We start from the raw sequence: 21,532 nt of genomic DNA, 5'->3' as shown, positions 1-21,532 counted from the left end.
ACAAGCTTGTCAGAAAGGTGATTTTTTAAAAAATCAACAAGCAAAAAACAAATAGCCCCATTAAAAAATGGGCAAAGGACATGAACAGACACTTCTCAAAAGAAGATATACAAGCTGCCAGCAAACATATGAAAAAATGCTCATCAGCACTAATCACAAGAAAAATGCAAATCAAAACCACAATGAGATACTATCTCATACCAGTCAGAATGGCTATTATTAAAAAGTCAAAAAACAACAGATGCTGGAAAAGCTGCAAGAAAAGGGAACACTTATACACTATTAATGGAAATGTAAATTAGTTCAGCCACTGTGGAAAGCAGTTTGGAGATTCCTCAAAGGATTTTAAACAGAGCTACCATTAGACCCAGCAATCCCATTACTGGGTATATACCCAAAGGAAAATAGATTGTACACAAAAACCCCACATACACTCGTATGTTCATCACTGTGCTATTCACAATAGCAAAGACATGGAATCTACATAGCTGTCCATCAATGGTGGATTGGATAAAGAAGATGTAGTACATATATACCATGGAATACTATATGGCCATAAAAAGAATGAAATCATGTCCTTTGCAGCAACATGGATGGAGCTGGAGGCCATAATCCTAAGCAAATTGAAACAGGAACAGAAAATCAAACACTCCATGTTCTCACTTATAAATGGGAGCTAAACATTGAGCACACATGGACATAAACATGGGAATAATAGACACTGAACTAGTAGAGGGGGGAAAGGTGGAGAGCATGTGGGTTGAAAAACTACCTATTGGGTACTATGCTCACTACTAGGGTACAATATACCCATGTAACAAGCCTGCATATGTATCCCTTGTATCTAAAATAAAAGTTGAAGTAATTTAAAAAAAAAACTTCTTTTCCCATCTCAAATACCCTAAAACCAATCCCCCTAGGGAAAAAAGCCACAGGCTTATCTATCTCAACAAAACTTATCTATACTGAAGATTCAGGAACTGGGTGTGTATTCTGTACCACCTTCATTTCCTACAGACTGCAACTATGATTCCTAAAAATAAACTCATAAGGAATGCTCATTACAACAAAAACAAAAAAACGAATGTCCTACAAAGTACATTACAGCGATACTCAACCTGAAACAGGAGAAGAGAAAAGATCTAGGGTGATAACAATTACCAATACTGAGCTCAGATAGTGGCTGTCACATGGGAATATCTGAATGAACATGATTAATTAAAATCCCAAGGGTCAGTTGATGTTTGCTTTTATTTCTCAGTGGCTGATAACCTTTTAGATCTATCCCAGAAAGGAATTATTATTGAGTATGAGGTCTTCAATATTGTACTTATCTCTTTTTCTGTATTGTCAGGATATTATCTCACTCAGCTAGCATGCCATTTCTGCAACCCACCTCAAGTACTTATTATTACATTACCATAAGAATGTATTTCATTTAAACATATAATCGTAAAATTCAGCTACATTCCTAAGTATAATTTTATTATATTTTAGAGCCAAACATTTTTTGGAGGTAAATCATTTTATTTGTATAGTGTAAGTTTATGGAAAAATAATACCATATCAAATTTTCTCTGAACAGAACTTTTCAGGAACTCATTTAATGTGTAGAATCTAGATATCTCTGAAATATTTTATTATAACATTCAACAGTGTGTTCAAAAACTATTATATTAATAAAACAATATCAGGCTTTATGCAACAGGAAGGCTGGGAATATAATGGTTAGGATGCAAGGCTTTCTGTTCTTTATTTTTACTTGATGAGCCTGAACAAATTGCTTCCCTGTATCTCTTATCTGACTTCCAAGGATTCTGATCTTGACTTCACAAGCCTGCTGCTGCTCTCCTCTCTTCTTCATTTTAGTTTGGAAATGTCAATCTGATCTCCTACATTCTTGTTCTGTATTTTTATTTGGTGCATTGACTTTCCCAGATCACTATCTCTAGGTTTCTGATTCTATCTTGGTAGTCTAATTGCAATTCAAAATCCCTTTGTTTATTTGATTTAGTATTCTTGTCACTGGAATAAACAGTAACTGATTAAGCTTACCTAATCAGCATCAAAAAAAGGCGGGGGGCTGACGCCTTTCACCAATAACAACATATATGACAAATGCTAAAATTATAACGAGGAAAAATTATGCACCAATACTGATAAGGAGTTAAAGGAAAGAAAAAACTAAAAGTAGATTGTTAGGATAATAATATTAGATGTGATCTTTTTTGTTTTAAAATTTTCATTACAGTCATAGTATGTTTGTAGAATTTTTTTTAATAGATACAAAATTTTTTTAAAAATTTATTTATTATTATTATACTTTAAGTTGTAGGGTACATGTGCATAACGTGCAGGTTTGTTACATATGTATACTTGTGCCATGTTGGTGTGCTGCACCCATCAACTCGTCATTTACATCAGGTATAACTCCCAATGCAATCCCTCCCCCCTCCCCCCTCCCCATGATAGGCCCCGGTGTGTGATGTTCCCCTTCCCGAGTCCAAGTGATCTCATTGTTCAGTTCCCACCTATGAGTGAGAACATGCGGTGTTTGGTTTTCTGTTCTTGTGATAGTTTGCTAAGAATGATGGTTTCCAGCTGCATCCATGGACACCTACACCAAAACCCCATCAGTACATCACCATATTATAGATACAAAATTTTAAAAAAGGATTAAAGTCCAAGGTTAGGAGTAACAGTAACTTAGTTGCCATAAAAGTGTTCAGGACCCCTGGATCAAATAAATTTACATCTAGAACTAAGATAATTTGTAGATGAGACTTATAAATTAAAGGAGTCTTTCAGGAATTATGAATAACTGGAGGGGTGATGAAGACTGGGGACAGGAGAAGTTCTGATTTTTTTTTTTTTTTTTTTTTTTTTTTTTTTTTTTTTTTAGGAGGCAGTGGATTCCCAAACCATACTACTCCAAGAATGGGCCACAGACCAACAGCATTGACATCACCTGCGAGCTTGTTAGAAATGCAGATCAGGCCCCATTCCAGACCCACCAAATCAGAATCTGCACCTTAACAAGATCTTCAGGTGATCCAGCCGATCATATACACATTAAAGTTTGAGAAGCACTAACATAAAGCAACAAGGATTCACTGAGAAAGACATAGCAAATTAATCTTATCTTTTGCAAGCTTACTTAAATGTTAATGTCAGAGAGTTTGATAATCTAACAAATTCAGAAAAATGACTCAATAACAGTATCAAGCCATTCACCTGCTTTTCTAGAATCCAAAGCATATGCTTTTCCCTTAAATAGTACCAGATATTACTAGGACCTAATAAGTATATAACCTGGAATTGTCTGCTCTCTGTCTTCTAATGAAGCTTGACTGTAAAAGGTGAAATTTTTAAAAAATTGCTTAAGAGACATAGTATTTCCATCTATTCTATATATTCAAAATTTTATCCTTGCATCAAGGTGGATCATTGGAAAACTAGGTCTGAACTACATTAGCTTAGTCCATTACAGAACTTCATTCACCTTCTTTTCTTTTTTCTTTTTTCTTTTTTTTTTTTTTTTGAGATGGAGTCTCGCTCTGTCATCCTGGCTGGAGTACAGTGGCACGATCTCGGCTCACTGCAACCTCTATCTCCTGGATTCAAGTGATTCTCATGCCTCAGCCTCCTAAGTATCTGGGATTACGGGCGTTTGCCACCACACCTAGCTAATTTTTGTATTTTTAGTAGAGACGGGGTTTTGCCATGTTGACTAAGCTGGTCTTGAACTCCTGATCTCAGGCGATCCACCTGCCTCGGCCTCCCAAAGTGCTGAAATTACAGGCATGAGCCACCGCGCCTGGCCACTTCATTCACTTTCTAACAGTTAATGTTCTGCATGCTTAGCTTTCATTGCAAAAAAAAAAAAAAAACTTTACTGTGTAAAATATACTTATGCTCTTGCAATACAATTACTAAAAGCATTGTCCATTATATAATGCAACTTCCTACACTGTCTACAGAAGCCAAATATGTAACATAAATGAGTGAAGCAGACTGCAAAAAAATCCACTGCCAGATATGTAATTAAACTGAATCATTAACTGAACGATGGTATAAGCACATTAACACATAGTACGAACAGGTAGGAAAAGAGAAGCTATATTTTAAATTTGAAATCTAAAAACATAAATAATTTATCAAATTTTCCTTTGAAATTGATTACTTTGTTGACTTGTAAATAGAAAGCTAAAATCCTTTCCTCTACACCAATATGTCAATGTCCACATGGGCTGATAGGGAGAAGCAGATACTTAAGTGGAAATTTGGGTACTGTATCAAGAGGAAAGTGGAATGAATAAAATGATGGATGGCCAAAAGCAGCAAATGTCTACTACATACTGATATTCCAAAGTTGTCTAATTAGGATTCAGTACCACACTACAATGCAGTTCAATTTCTTCAATTTGTAGTTCTTTATTGACATTAGTAAAATTAATTGAAAAAGACAAAATAGGCAATATTTTTCATTACCATAATGTTGGAAATCAGAAAACTTCCTTTTTGGAATTCACTCTTTAAACCTACAGTTGTGAATACGTAGTTTAAGCAATCACTTCCATCTCTGGACACCAATTTCAGCACAGAAAAGTAAGCCAGATTATTCCTTGCCAAAAGCATTTCCCCAAAAAATGACTTCACTAAGACCACGTGAATTAAATTTTACATCTGTGTAACTACTTATGAGCACTTTTGCAGAGAAAGATTCAGAGTGTTTATATGGATTATCATATTCACCAAAAAGGTCAATCATTGAACTGAGTCAGGGATTTTCTCTTGGATGACATGCACAAGTTGAATTCTTTCAACAGTTCAAAAAATATATCTTCAGCACCTGACATAAATGCTGCACTACATCCCCAAAACTCCCCTTCAGAACTGAAGTATTTATTCCCCAGTTGTTCTTTAGGAATTTGCTAGGCTGAAAAAAGCTGCCACACCCAACGTCATTCTCCTTTCCCAGGATAACTGGCATACAGAGACTAGTCAACATTGGGCTATAAGGACCGGCCCTCTGACCTTAGCTGAGGACAATTCGGAGGGACCATCCCAGCTTCAGAGCTCCCAATAAGTAAGGCTGAGGCCTTCTGACTATACCTAGGCCAACTTCTCCCATTAGTCCAGCTGCAGCCCCTTCCCCTCACAGGTGTTGATCCTGAAAGAACACTTTAATAAATTATCTTCACGTTAACCTCCCTCTCAAAATTTGCTTCCAGGGCAACCCAACCTGTGACAACACCACATACAACTAAGCCTCCTAATCTACAAGAAGCAGACACAACTACTGTATTGTGCATCCAAACCATCCAAAAGAAGCAATAATCTCGGTTGAAGCCACAGAAGAATATCTGGTATACATATATTGTTACTATATACATGCTTCATTTTTTATCTTTTTAGGACAGTGTTTCCTGGTGAATTAATACAATTAATACACTGAAGTTTTTATGTTTAAAAACACTGCCACCTTGGATTTAAGCATCATATCAAGTCTTATGTTAACCATTGCAGAAATAGCTTCTGTAGTCATACTTAAGTTATTTTGACCAGTCTACATTAAACTTAAGACACAGGCACTGTGTTCAAAAGTTCTATCATATCAAAATTCTCACTGACACCACAAATAAATATGCTTTACTGGGCACTATTATTTATGTCTACGAACAGAAAACACCAAAAATAAATTACCCTTTTTGAGTAACTTGTCCAATAAATTCTCAGCTGTATCTTCAATGTGCCAAACAACAGCATTTCTGGTTAGATTTGGATTTGAAACTTAAGAATACATTGTGTGACTCAGTAGACACTTTTTTGTAAAGCTGTCATCTGTAAAAGATCTAATGCCTGGGCAATCTTTTCCTTTAATATATAACTACATAACTGCATTTTACAACAGGATTGCTTATTTTATTCACTTTCCAAAATAAACCCAGTTGAAATTTCAGTCCTCTTTTTGAATTATTTTTCATTACACAGATTTTCTAGGTACTGGTTGTAGTTTGTACTATGTTTTGCTTAATAATGGGCTCTTAGGTTGTATTCATTGATGCAAACACACTTTGCATATTAAACACAGAATCTTTTTTACTTCTATCAGAAAGGAATTTATTCTTTCCATTTTCTTGCAACATCTTCTCAGTCTAGCTTTCATTCTACTTTGGATAGAGATGTGGGTGCCATATTTTATTTTCCTCTTATATCTGCTATAATAACAACAAACAAAAAAAGATAAATGGCAACTTGATGTACAACATATGGGAAAAAATAAGGAATTCTGGGGACTGTGACAAACTGGAGAACACACGCCCTATGTATGAAGGTGGCAACTGCTACTTAGCTCCAACTGATGGTTGCTTAGTGGAAATACCGGCCAATTGTTTCCAGATTTTTCAACTTTTGCAAGAGAAATCAGAAAACCATATATATATATATATATATATATATAAAAAACCAAATTTTTATGTGAAATTTCCTGAATGTTAAATGTTGGCAAATAATTCAACTATATGCAACACATCTCTTGCCACACCCAGCCCACAGTCCACCACTTTGTAAACTTTTTCTAGTGATTAATTGCTTTGGAATGTAGTATTGAATGTATTCCTTCTACTACAGTAGTAAAAAGTGTGAGCTCTGCAAACATGTTTAAATTCCGCTCTGCTCCTTCCTAGCTATGCAACTGTGGGCAAATTACTTTTCTATCTAACCCTCATTTTTCTCACCTGCAAAATTGAGTTAATCAAATTACCTTAGAGGTATTTCATAATTTATAATGTACAGAATTTAGAATAGTGCCTGGTACAAAGCAAGTATCAGCAAATGTTAGCTTTTGTTATTTAATAATGAAAAATGTATAAAATATCACATAGCCCCCTTTCCCTGGCTGCAAGAAAGTTTACTATTAAATTGAATGCTTTACCACGGCAACTATACTAGCCATTGTGTTTTGCATGTTTGCTTCCTCCTTTTCAGGGTTTTGATTTTCTATTTCAATTTTCAGAGCTTTGAATAGAAGAAGTTTCAAATTCTTTTTGGAAGGAGGAAGGTTAAAAACAACCAAAACTTTAAAAAATAAAAATTAAGTTCCATGAAATTTTTGTGAACAAGATGAAGGAAATTAGGTCATCTGGCTGTATAATTAGGTGGATTTATAACAGGTTCAACGATTGTACACTAAAAAGTATCGATTAATGGATTGATGTTAACCTGGAGATTAATCCACGCTGCCACGAAGGTTCTGGCCTCAGTTTTGCCCTGTTTATCAAACTATCTGGAGTTAGAAAACTATGGCTTGCAGTCCAGCTGCTCTGCTTGTTTTTATGAATAAAGTTTTACTGGAATAAAGCCACACACATTTGTTTATGATTCGTCTATGGCTACTTTTGCACTACGATGGCAGAGTTGACTAGTTGTGCCAGAGGCTGTGTGGCCCACAAGCCCAAAGTTTATACTTATATCTTACCCTGTAAGAAAAGTTTGCAGACCCCTGAATTAGATGAAGACAGGTGGCAATACCAAATTTGAAGATGACACACACTGGGAGGAATAGTTAATACATTGCATGATAAAATTGAAATTCACAAAGATCAGAACAACTGGAAAAATAGGCTGTAGCAACCAGGCTGAAATTTAATAGTTTGTAAAGCATGGTTAATGGGTACTTAACCATAAAAGTCGAGGATATGAGGCATTAAGAGCAACTGACATTGTAAAGATATAGTTTCAAGAGCCCAGGAAATTAACCACATGATGTAGCTGCCAGAAAAGAGCTATTTTGAATGTTGTCTGTATTAAAAGAAATAGAGGGTCTAAACCAGTGCTGCCCAATAGAACTTCCCTGTGATAATAGAAATATTTTAAATCTGTAATGTCCAATAGGGCAGCCATTAGCTACATGTGGCTATTTGGATTTGATACGTGGCTAGCATGAAGGAGGGACTAAATTTTAAAAATTATTTTTGAGAGAGTCCTGCTCTGTTGCCCATGCTGGAATGCAGTGGCACGATCATAGTTCACTGTAACCTTGAACTGCTGGGCTCAAGTGATCCTCCCACCTCAGCCTCCCAAGTAGCTATGACTACAGGCACATGCCACCATGCCGGCTAATTTTTTAAAAAATATTTTGTAGAGATGGGGTCTTGCTATGTTGCCAAGGTTGGTCTCAAGCTCCTGGGCTCAAGGGATCCTCCCGCCTCAGCCTCTCCAAGTGCTGGGATTCTAGGTGTGAGCCACCGGTGCCTAGCCAAAAACTGTCAGTCTTTAGAGAAAGGGAAATCAATTCTGTACCTTTCATGATCCAACAGCAGTTTAGCAATGTTCAGACAGAAGTCTAAGGGCATGTCAAGATGTAGTATTTCCATGACAGCTAACAAGATGAAAAAATGAAATAATTATTATCAGTTTCATTTTTGAGGAAGCTTAGCTATTTTCAATAATTTTCCTCTATTCAAAATCTACTCACTAAATGTTTGCCATATACCATGTTTTGCCTAACAATTTATCAAAATCTTCTTTTAAAGTATTAACATCCAGTGCTGGAGAGTGTCATGATACAGGCACTCTTGCACAGATAGCAAAGTAATCTGGTGCAATCCTTTCGAAAAGCAACTTGGCAATACTATATGCTAAGAACACTGGGGTAGAGAGTTTGCTATCTGAAGTCAAACAGATCTAAATTTGAAACCACTTGCTACTTGTATAGCCATAGGCAAGTTAAGCTCTTAGTTTTGTCACCTGTAAAATGGAGAATATACCACCAATTTCTCAGGGTTGTTGAGAGGATTAACTGAGGTAATGTATGGAAATTACATAGCAAAGAACCCAGCACTTAGTAAGCATTTAATAAATGGCAGCTGCTATTATTATTCCCTTAGAGAAATTGTGCTTCTGAAAAGTCACCTGGAATAAATATGGGGAAAATTTATGAACAAAAATATTAAAAGTAGTGTAGATTATGATAATAATAGAAAAGAAGTATACACTGTATATCTATTACAGGGTAGCAATAAACTATTGTGCAACCATTAAAATTGTTGAGTATGAAATAACATGGAAAAAAATGAATATACACTGATATGAAAAATGTATAAGATCAGTAAGTGAAAAATTAGAAAGCAAAGTTTTATGTACTATACAGTTACAATTCTGTAATAAAAGCAAAATAAACTAAGAGAAAAAATACTGGAAATAAGTGATCAAATTTCTAAAAGTGATTGTGTTTAGATTCTATTTATTTGACAAATATTTAATGAGCATATTATCTGTACCAGGCATTGTGCTTTGTGCTGAGAACCCAGCAGTGGATAAAACACAACAAAAATTCCTGCTGTCAAGGAGCTTCTAGTGGATGGTAGGACCATGAGAACTTTTAGTGTTTTCCAAAAATGTCTTAAATTATTATGTGCTATCTTTTCATGATGAAAAATGTTTATTTTTAAATGTCAATCTTTCTACTACAAAAAATACCAGTGAAATAATGCCAGCAGTTAGGCTGACCATTTTAAGAGTAAAGTATTTTCACCAGCAAAGCAACAAACAGAATATAAAAATGCAAGTTTCATATATTCTTTCAATGCAACAAAGTAAAAACCTACTATTTTTAAATACAAAAAAACTTAGATTTGGGTTAGCCTCCTAATCTGTAATCAAACAATGACTGACATTACAACTTCAGGAGTATCTAGATTGAGTTAAGTAAAAACAATCTGTGAATAAAGAACAATTTCATTTTAAACTCTGCTTCTTACCTACATTTGGATAAACACTGTCATGAGGAATTATCATCTCAAACTAATCTACTTCAACTTGGTGACTCCAATAATCTCTCTGGTCTTCCTGTGTTGTCTTAGTTTGAGTAAGTGTATTCTTTTAGTTGGTTAGTTGGTTTGTTTATTCCCCCAATGCAAAAAAGTAGAGTTGTCTTCCTGGTTTCTAACATTTTTCAACCTGTGTATGCTGAGGTGATACTGTTGCCTAGAGAAGCCCAATACATTTGAGCTTCTGAGGTCTCTTAAGTGATTGGTTAAAATTCTAGAGGCCAAGGAAAGATTCAGTAGTACTAAATTTAGGGCTACTGCCAAATTGAATTATAGTTCTAACTATAACAAATTGTTATTATTTTTTGGATTATCAGTAACTATACTAACATATAATTTTGCATAGTACAAATAATGCAGCCTCTAAAGATTACTAAAAAGCATGTACAACATTAAAAGAATTAGAATAAATAGCTTTTATGACTAAACAAAATTGAAATGTTAAGGGCTAGTGTGCATAGTTTTGCTTCATGTAATGCATCCATATAGTAGTAATAACAGTAATAATAATAACTACAGTAATAGGTAACATATATTACACACTATGCACCAGGTATGGTGTTAAATGCTTTATACACATTTTCTCATAAGATTCTCAAAACAACATGATGAGGTAGATAATAATAACACCTCTTTTGCTAAATGAAGAAACAAGGCAAAGTTAAGTGACTTGCCCAATGACCCACTCTTGTGCAGCATACATTCTGGTCCTTGGAGAGTTACGAAAAATAAATAGCAATGTTTATAAACAAGTAATTATAAAAATCACAGAATTACAAAGGCTTTTCCCATTAAGAAGTAATCTTTCTTCATGGTGGTAGACAACTTCAGAAGGGCTGGGTAGCTACAGTTCTCTGCTGGACTAAAAGAAAACTGATTGCTTTTATTCAGCTTTAAAAAAAAAAAAAAAAAAAACCTTTTAAATTTGCTACTATTTTTTCTTCTTTCTCTCTTTTTTCCTGGGTGACAATATTTTCCCTTTCCTGGGTGATCATTTTCCTTCTCAGCCACCATCAAATTACACCTATTGTTAGTATACTACAAAAGATCTCATATTTAACAAATTGTAGTGATGTTTCAAAATGGTGTGCTCTTCACATATAGAGATCATACCTTCAAGGAGTTCTTCATTAGATGTTTCGCCTTTCAAGAGGATTTTCATTTTTAGGAAAAGCCCAGTAGAATTTAAATGTTCCTATTTTAAACAAGGAAATTACAATGATATTACAATTGTGGAATGTAAAAGACAATTTTCAAGTAATTGCCTGCTTTATTCAACCATCTTGGGATAACTCATAATCAAAGGAAATCGAAATTACAAAAGATTATATCATAGCATTCTTTCTATCCCTGAGGATATTTCCCAATATTTTATTCAATCTAAATGAAATAATATATGGAAAAGAACATGTAAATATTTCCAATGAGTGACAAACATTTAATGACAAGATTAACACTTAAACTGTACAAATCTCAGGCCATATTCTTTGTAAGCAAAACCACAAACCAGCTAATTTTATTTTCTTTTGAGATTTTAACAACTAAGGTCCTTTACAAACAATGGTAGAATAAAATAGAAAACGTATTGTCTTTTCTGTAAGATATGCCTGTCGTGTTTACCATGAATAACAACGTACTCTGAATGATGTTTCTAAATCATTGTTAGTTGGCCCTAAGCCATCTGTGATCTTCCCGGTTCCACTTTTACCTTACAGGGTACATCTTTAAACAACTTTCTAAGACTAAAAGTACAGTCTAGGCCCACAGAACAGAACTTTTCTCTCTACAAAGCCAATTAACCTCTACATGAACACTGTACTCATTAGCTCCATGCTCTGCACACAATTACAGGTATTCATGTGTGAGATGCCTTAAAAATAGAAAGTTGGAGAAAGTAAACACTGATATTAAAAGGGCTTGCAAATATAGGTGACACTAGTACAAAGAATAAACTGAAGTTGTCAATTTTGATTTATTGCATTACCATCTTTCCTACAGGTTTGTTGAAGTATGTATTGGGTTCAATTCCCTTTTATCTTCAGAGACATAGAGGTCTTCCAGATCTTGGCAACATCTGTTTTCCTTGAGTCTGCTATTCTCACACAAGTTTAACATTCTGGTTTTTTTTTTTTTTTAAACCAAAGAATTCCAGATATGATTTTCACTGATTTCATTACCAAACAACTCCAGATAATGGGCATTTTGCTTCTATTATCATCGGGTCTTCACTTCTATAAACACTTGCACTGTATATTGTCCATCCTTATTGTCTCTTAAAATACACTTTCAGAAGTCATGAAGATTGCCTGCTAAATCCATCAGCTTTCTCCCTACTATCAAAATCCTTGTCTTCTCTGTAACTTTTCTCACCATTATTTTTCATTCTTCATAGGTTTGTTTGTTTGTTTATGATGGAGTCTCACTCTATTGCCCAGGCTGGAGTGCAGTGGCACAATCTTGGCTCACTGCAACCTCCACCTCCCAGGTTCAAGCAATTCTCCTGCCTCAGTCTCCCGAGTAGCTGGGATTACAGGCGCCCTCTAACACATCTGGCTAGTTTTTGTATTTTTAGTAGAGATGGGGTTTCACCATATTGGCCAGACTGGTCTCGAACTCCTGACCTCAAGTGATGCACCTGCCTCAGCCTCCCAAAATGCTGGGATTACAGGCGTGAGCCACGAGGCCTATCTGGTTTTTTTATTTTTCTGAGACAGAGTCTCACTCTGTCTCCCAGGCTGGAGTGCAGTGGTACAAACAGGGTCTCACTTTATTGCCCAGGCTGGTCTTGAACTCCTGGGCTCAAGCAATCCTCCTGTCTCAGCTTCCCATTGTGCTGGGATTATAGGCATGAACTACCATGCCCGGCTCCCTTCCTCAGATTTTTGTTTGCTAATTTTTTTCTTATCATCAGTTACTGAGAAACAGGCTCCAGGTACAACAAACATACAAGATAAGTATTTTGAATCTTGTTTTGCAGGCCCAAATAAAGTTAAGTAACTTACCCATGGTCACACAATTGGTAAGTAGTAGAGCAGAAATTTGAAATCAGATCTCTCTGACTCTAAAGGACATAATCTTTCCATTATAATATGCTGCCTCCCTTGAAGCTCTATCATGGCAGGCATTACTACACTATCTGAATATTTTGCAAGCTCTAAAGATAATGTATTCATTTCTAGTGTGAAGTGTATCATACACACACACACATACACACACGAGTATATAAAAAGTATGTATGTGTAATGTATATGTAAAGTTTACAGAATAATAATAAAACAAACACCCGTGTCCTCACTACCAAGGTTAAGAAACAGATTATTGCCACATAAGAAGCCTCAAATGTATCCTTACCCATATGCATCCTCCTCACTTCACAGAGGTAAACACCACCCTGAATTTTGTGCAGTGATTTCCTTGCTTTTCTTTATATATACACAATATATAGTTGCTATGGACTGAATGTTTGTGTCTTTCTAAAATTCGTAGATTGAATCTCTAAACCCCAATATGATAGTATTTTGAGGTGGGGGCTGTGGGAGGTAATTTGGTCATGAGGGCTCAGCCCTCATGAATGGGATAAGTGCCCTTATAAGAAAAGGCAGGAGAGAGATGACAGATGATCTCTCTCATCTCTCTCTCTCTCTCTCTCTCTCTCTCTCTCTCTCTCTCTGCCAAGTGAAGATATAGAAAGAATGTGGCCATCTTCAAACCAAGAAGAAGGCCCTCACCAGGAACCGAAAAGGCTGGTATTTTGATCTTGGACATCTCAGTCCCTAGACTTGTGAGATATAAACTTCTGTTGTTTAAGCCACACAGTTTATAGTATTTTGTTATAACAGCTCAAGCTAGCCAACACAATTATTTAGCTATGCCTACATTTGAACTTCACTTAAACAGAATCATAAAGTATCTAAGTTCTTCTGTGACTTCTTTCATTCAGATCATGTTTTTTCAGATTCATCCATGTTGATATGTGAAACTTATTTGTTTTCATTACTATATAGCGTGGTTCTCAAAGGGTGGTCCCTGAATCAGCACCATCTGGGAACTTGTTAGAAATGCAAGCCCCATCCAAAACCTACTAAATGAGAAATGCTGGGAGTATTGCCTAGCAAATTGTGTGTGCGTGTGTGTAGGAAAATGTGTAAAATAATTATTACTGATTTGCGTTATGGAAAGTTTCCAATTCAACATGAATTCTATTATCTGTTTACTAAGGTAATAAATGAGCAAACTGTGTTTAACAGACATTCTAGGTAATACTTACACAAGCTAAAGTTTAAGAACAACTATTGTATAGTATTCTGTTATATGAATAAATCACAATTTATTTGCACATTCTACTTTGGACATTTAAGCTGTTCCCAAAGCAATTGCTATTATGAACAATCCTGAAATCAGCATTCTGTATACTTTTCCTTGCACACAAATGCTAGCGCTTCTCTAAAGTATATACCTAGGAGTGAAGTTGCTAGGTGGTCCAGTATGATCAAATTCTATTTTATCAAGTAACGTCAATCTGTTTTTCAAAGTGGTTGTACAATTCTCGAAAAACTAGGAATGAAGGGAGCTTCCTCAACCTGACAAAAGGCATCTATACTAAACCCACAGCTAACACCATACTTAATGGCAAAATACTGAAAGCTCTCTTTCTAAGATTAGGAAAAGATACTGCTCTTGCCAATTCTATTTAACATAGTAATGAATGTTCTTGCTAGAAAAATTAGAAAAGAAAAAGAGACAAAAGGCATGCAGATTGTAAAGCAAGAAGTAAAACTATATTTACAAAAAATAGGACTTTTTTTTTTTTTTTTTTTTTTTTTTTTTTTTTTTTTTTCGAGACGGAGTTTCCCTCTTGCTGCCCAGGCTGGAGTGCAATGGCACAATCTTGGCTCACTGCAACCTCTCCCTTCTGGATTCAAGTGATTTTCCTGCCTCAGTCTCCCGAGTAGCTGGGATTATATGCATGTGCCACCATGCCCGGTTAATTTTGTATTTTTAATAGAGATGGGGTTTCACCATATTGGCAGGGTTGGTCTCAAACTCCTGACCCCAAGTGATCCACCCGCCTCGGCCTCCCAAAGTCCTGGGATTACAAGTGTGAACCACCGCATCTGACCGGAAAATATGATCTTGTATACAGAAAATCCTAAGGAATCCATTAAAAAAGCTATTAAAGCTAAAAGAACAAGTACAGGAAGATTGTAGGATATAACATCAGTATTTTTTCAATTAATGGCATTTCAATATACTAGCAATGAGCAATCCAAAAGTCAAGAAAATAATTCCATTTATAAAAGCATAAAGAAGCAATAAATTTAACAAAAGAAGAACAAAAGTAACTTACTGAAAACTACAACACAATGAATAAGTGTTCCTGGATTTGAAAACTTAATTTTGTTAAGATAGCAATAATCCCCAAATTGATCTGCAGATTAAACAAAATCCCTATTAAATTCCCAGCTGTCTTCTTTGCAGAAATCAACAAGCTGATTCCAAAATATGAAAATGTAAGAGATTCAGAAAAGCCAAAACAATTCTGAAATACAAACAAGTCGGAGGGCCATACTAGTGGATGTAAAGCGGTTTCTCATTGTGCTTTTAATTTGCATTCCCTGATAACTAATGATGTTGAGTATCTTTTTGTGTACTTATTGGCCACTGGTACAAATTATTTGGGGAAATGTCTATTGAGCTCCTTTGCCTCCTTTGCCCATTTTCAATTGGGTTGTTTGCGTTCTTACTGAATAGTAAGAGTTCTTTTTTATATTATGGGTAATAGACACTTAACAGATATATGATTTGCAAATATGTTCTCCCATTCTGTTGGGAGGATCCTATGGATTGTGTCTTCATTTTCTTGATGGTTTCCTTTGAAGCAAAAAAATTTAATTTTAATGAGACTTAATTTTACCGAATTGTTCTTTTTTGCTTGTGTTTTTGGTGTAGTGTCTAAGCACCTATGCCTTTTATATTTATTTCATTGCACTAATACATTTTCAAAGGTAATTTTGTGAAACAACATAGGCATCCCAAATTTTAATTTCTCCTTTAAAAATTTACTATCAGAGTCAGTTCCAGCAGAGATGAAGCTGGATAACTATAGCCTATACCTTCTACTAATTACAACTAAGAACTCTGAACAAGATATAAAAAGCAACAACATGAGGACTCTTAAAAGTAAACAAAAACAGAAAGATTGTAATGAGGCAACAAAACTCGGAGAAGTGAACCATATGGAGGTGGTAAGTTTCCTGAGTTTTTTTTTTTTTTATCTAATGGTATAGGAAGTTTGTCTTCTAGCTAAGTTCTGAGTGAGGCAAAATAATACTAATACTAATAATAATAATAATAATAAATAAAAATAAATGTTTGTGTGGGTAAGTTTTTGGTCTGGAGAATTTTTTAATGGGCTCTGCCTTCATGTAGATATGGAGTTCAAATTTACATTACTCATGTGGTCCAAAAACCTCCAACCTGATAAAGTAAAATAAAAGTAACGAAAAAAGTGGTAACTCTTCTACAGCTGGCTGATGTCAATAAAAAGTTTCTCTGTAGGGCCATGCTCTCAATCCAGGTTGAATAGGATTCTAAAAGCTTAACACTCACTGAACATAAATTAACATATCCAAAATTACAAAACAAAGAAGCAAATATTTCATACTAAGCAAGAGTCAGAAGTTCACATGAACAGCGGGATCAAATTGTTTCCAAATAAGTTGCCTGTTTCCCATGATAAAGCTCAACAAGATTTATAGTATTACAAAAATATCCAGCAGCCAAAGATGTAAAATAGTTGGCACCCAGTGAAAGACAGAGACAGGCAAAAACAATCAATAATGGGGAGATAATAGACAGAAACTAATCTAGAAGTGACATAGATATTAGAATTAGCAAAGAAAGATGTTAAAAGAGTAAGTATAACTATATTTCATATGCTTGAAAATTTAACTAGAGACTTGGAAGATATAAAAATAAACCAAATCAAGCTTATAGAGATAAAAACTACAAAGTCTGAAATGAAAAGTATATGGGATGAGATTAACAGATGATTAGACATTGCAGAAGAAAGATTAATGAACTTAAAAGTCATAGCAATACAAAACAGTCCAAAATGAAACAAAAACAACAAATTATGTTTTAAGTGAAAAGAGTGTAAGTAAACTGTGGCACAACTTCAGGCAGCCTAATATATAGTTAGAGTACTTGGGGGAAAGCAGAAACAAAAATTAAAGAAATACTGAAACTTTTCAAACATAATGAAAATTATGCTCCTAGACATCCAAAAGCATGAGAAACATAAATAAAATTACTTAAAAGCATAACATCAAGTTGCTCAAAACCAATGATAAAAAATCCAAAACTGATCCAGAAAAGAAGAAACGCTATATAAAGAAGAACAAACATAAGAATGGCACCATATTTCTCAACAGAAACAACAGAATGAGAATACAGTGGAGTGAAATATTTAAAATACTCAAAAAAAGCTGTCTGGTTCAAATTCTGCACCTGGAAAAAATATCATTCAAAAAACAAAGGTGAACCTAACACTCATAATGATATCTACTGTTAAAAAATAGAAGATAACAAATGCTGATGAGGATGTGAAGAAATTGCAACCCTTGTGCACTGTAGATGGGAATTTAAAATGATACTGTTGCTACGAAAAATAGTATGGCTGATATGCAGAAAAAAAGAAACTGGACCCCTTCCTTACACTTTATGTAAACATTAACTCAAAATGGACTAAAGACTTAAGCGTAAAATCAAAACCATAAAAACCCTAAAAGAAAACCTAGGCAATACCATTCAGGACATAGGCATGGGCAAAGACTTCATGACTAAAACACCAAAAGCAATTCCAACAAAAGCCAAAATTGACAAATGGGATCTAATTAAACAAAAGAGCTTCTGCACAGCAAAAGAAACTATCATCAGAGTGAACAGGCAACCTACAGAATGGGAGAAAATTTTTACAATCTACCCATCTGACAAAAGTCTAATATCCAGAATCTACAAGGAACTTAAACAAGTTTATAAGAAAAAAACAAACAACCCCATCAAAAAGTGGGTGAAGAATATAAACAGACACTTCTCAAAAGAAGACATTTATGCAGCCAACAAACATATGAAAAAAAGTTCATCATCACTGGTCATTAGAGAAATGCAAATCAAAACCACAATGAGATACCATCTCACGCCAGTTAGAACAACGATTATTAAAAAGTCAGGAAACAACAGATGCTGGTGAGGTTGTGGAGAAACAGGAACGCTTTTACACTTTTGGTGGGAGTGTAGTTCAACCATTGTGAAAGACAGTGTGGCGATTCCCAAAGGATCTAGAACCAGAAATACCATTTGACCCAGCAATCTCATTACTTGGTATATACCCAAAGGATTATAAATCATTCTGCTATAAAGACACAGGTACACATATATTTATTGCAGCACTATTCACAATAGAAAAGACTTGCAACCAACCCAAATGCCAATCAATGATAGAATGGACAAAGAAAATGTGGCACATATACACCATGGAATACTATGCAGCCTTTAAAAAGAATGAGTTCATTTCCTTTGCAGGGACATGGATGAAGCTGGAAACCATCATTCTCAGCAAACTAACACAGGAACAGAAAACCAAACACTGCATGTTCTCACTCATAAGTGGGAGCTGAACAATGAGAACACATGGACACAGGGAGGGGAACACCACACACAAGGGCCTGTCAGGGGGTGGGGGGCAAGGGGAGGGAGAGCGTTAGGACAAATACCTAACGCAGGCAAGGGCTTAAAACCTAGGTGATGGGTTGATAGGTGCAGCAAACCACCATGGCACATGTATACCTATGTAACAAACCTGCACATTCTGCACATGTGTCCTAGAACTTAAAGCAAAATTTAAAAAAAGAAATTGTTTCTGTCTATTAATATTTCTAAGTTAATTTTAAAAATTTTAATGTTGAACAAGTTTTTCAGTGTTAAATAACCCCATCCGCATGACACAAATTTCAAGAAATTATAGTTCAAGTAAATGCTCTGTTTGAGAAATTTAATATTCTGGTTGATCGAACTATTCATTTTCATGCTTCCACTCTGTTGAAAAAACCTCTCTAAAGTGTATCAGTATATTTAATTGCCTTATTAAGTAAAACACATTGATCCTAATTGAATCTCTCTTTTTTTATTTTATTTATTTATTTTGTGAGACGGAGTCTTGCTCTGTCGCCAGACTGGAATGCAGTAGTGGCATGATCTCAGCTCACTGAAACCTCTGCCTCCTGCATTCAAGTGATTCTCCTGCCTCAGCCTCCCGAGTAGCTAGGATTACAGGTGGACGCCACCATGCCCAGCTAATTTTTGTATTTTTAGTAAAGAGTTTCACCATGTTGACCAGAATGGTTTCGATCTCTTGACCTTGTGATCTGCCTGCCTCAGCCTCCCAATGTGCTGGGATTACAGGCGTTAGCCACCGTACCCAGCCTGAATCTATTTTTAAAGGGTCACCAGCCTTTCAGTGTTCCTTGTCCAGGAGTGTAGATATATATTCATTTTGTTTTGCTTGTTTTAGAGATGGGGTCTTGCTATTATGTTGCCCAGGCTGAAGTGCAGTGACTATTCGTAGGTGCAGTCGTAGTGCACTGCAGCCTTGAACTCCCAGCCTCAAGCAAGTCTCCCACATCGGCCTCCTGAGCAACTGGAAATACAGGGATGTGCCACCACGCCCGCTTTGTATTCATGTTTTTATGTATGTGTGAACATGAGCTGAAAGTGAACCACTGGAGTTGTTTTTAAAATTAAATCCCATTATTCTGCCTATTTTATCATTTACTTCTTCATCCTAAAAACTCACAGTAGAGAGATCCCTTTCTGTTTCACAGAAAATTTTCTCAAAAATCTCTGGTGTTCAAAGAAGTATATTTGTTTTAGACTGTTCATGCTGCTATAACAAAATACCGTAAACTAGATAGTTTACAAACAACAGATATTGATTTCTCACAGTTCTGAAGGCTGGGAACTCCAACATCAAGGTGCTCGCAGATTCAGTATCTGTTGAGGGCCTGCTTACTCAAAGATAGTGCCTTCTTATGCCTCACATGATAAAAGGGGTGAACAAGCTCCTGTGGACCTCTTTTATAAGGGCAGTAATATCATTCAAGAGGGGTTTGCCCAATGACTTTATCATCTCCCAAAGTCCCCACCTCTTTTATTTTTACGTCCATTTTACACCAAAAAGTCCCCGCCTCTTATTATCATCACTTTGGGGGTTAAGATTTCAACATAGGAATTTGCAGGGACACAAACATTCAGATTATAGCAATATTTTCTTTTTTCCTTTCCGTGCTACAGAAGAGATTATAACAATCTGTGAGAGTAAATGCTGAAGCAAATGTCTAAACTGGATTTCAAAATGTGATCAAGACTTCAAAAAATACATTAAGTTAGTATTCAAAAATAAAAACCTCATACCTTGTTTGCTAGGTTTACAGCATTGAGAGCCTTATCATAATATTTGGTGTTATCCCAATCCAAATAATTGGTGGCTAGTAGCTGTAGAACTTTAGCCTGTAAAAAACAAAAATAGAAAAAAAAGCACATATCTGATGGTTAAACTTCAATACAACAGCTGACTAGCACTCCCACAGTGACAGGCATCTTCTCAAACATAAGTCATCTTTATGAAATAGCATTTCCTTAAGCGACCACAGTCTTGGAATATGTCTCATCATTATGCTACCCATATAAAATATTGTCTAAGAATGTTACAGTAATGGCTATATTCCTGGCTTATTTAAATTTAATATAATTATGTTAATATAATTATTTTCTTAACAGTGTTTAACATAAGTATTTTATCATCCCTACTTTTAAAATAAGGAAACTGAGGCAGAGCAATGTTTTATTTTTATCAGCTTACCACCACATTATTACCGTGGAATAACTCTAAGAACTTATAAGCTCCCTCAAATGATTTTTATGGAGTAAATATGGCATTTCTGAGAAATACTATAGCTATTTCATAATCGTAAAAGTGTTAAATCATCCAAAAGACGTAACAAAATGAACGAATCTCACAATGTATGTTTAGAAAAAGCCAGACATAAAACAGGACAACTGTATGATTCCATCTATACAAAGCTGAATAACAGTCAAAAATCATCTATAGTAGTAGAAGTCAGAATAGTGTTTTTTTTTGTTCTTGGAAGGACAGGTGGGTATTAACTAGAATGGGGCCAAGGGAACTTTTGGGGGTGTTGGAAGTTCCCGTATCTTGATCTGTATGGTGTAATATACAAGACTATATATTAAAACTCATCAAGCTGCACACTTGAGACTTGTGAAGTTTACTGTATATAAATTACACCTCAAATAAATGACTGCTGGCATGAAATAAAAAATTACTGCATAGTATTACCTCACCAAACTTACAATATGAATATTCCATTTGAATTAAGCTTGTATCTTATCTTCCATCCTTATTTCCTTCTTAGACATCTCCCATCTAGATCCCTTGCCTGGAGTCATTTTCTTCCTCCCTTTTAACTGTGTGGACCCCAACAAGGCCTGTCTCCTACCAAAAGGCTCCTTCAACAACTCTAGCTAATCTTGACAATCTCCTTTTCTACACGCCCTTCTGCATACTTCAGGTCAGTATCACAAAGTTTATCATTATCTTCCCAAATTCATTCACTTGCAGT

The 21,532-nt window shown here is 35.4% G+C and overlaps 1 protein-coding gene across 2 annotated transcripts in view; it reads right to left on the bottom strand.

Moving 5' to 3' along the window:
- Positions 1–21,532, bottom strand: part of TEX11 (testis expressed 11) — a 348,904-nt gene that overhangs the window by 175,071 nt on the left and 152,301 nt on the right. For both annotated transcript variants that reach the window (XM_007992000.3, XM_037988900.2), the window contains 3 exons: positions 20,304–20,399; positions 10,947–11,028; positions 8,305–8,383 (listed from right to left, as the gene is read on the bottom strand). In XM_007992000.3, the coding sequence (XP_007990191.1) occupies positions 8,305–8,383; positions 10,947–11,028; positions 20,304–20,399 (257 nt within the window). The remainder of the gene's footprint in view (positions 1–8,304; positions 8,384–10,946; positions 11,029–20,303; positions 20,400–21,532) is intronic.

This window comes from Chlorocebus sabaeus, chromosome X (assembly GCF_047675955.1).
Source record: "Chlorocebus sabaeus isolate Y175 chromosome X, mChlSab1.0.hap1, whole genome shotgun sequence".
In the NCBI taxonomy this organism is placed as follows: domain Eukaryota; kingdom Metazoa; phylum Chordata; class Mammalia; order Primates; family Cercopithecidae; genus Chlorocebus; species Chlorocebus sabaeus.
Note: the sequence above shows the minus strand (reverse complement) of the source record. Positions and strands in the feature narration are given on the sequence as shown.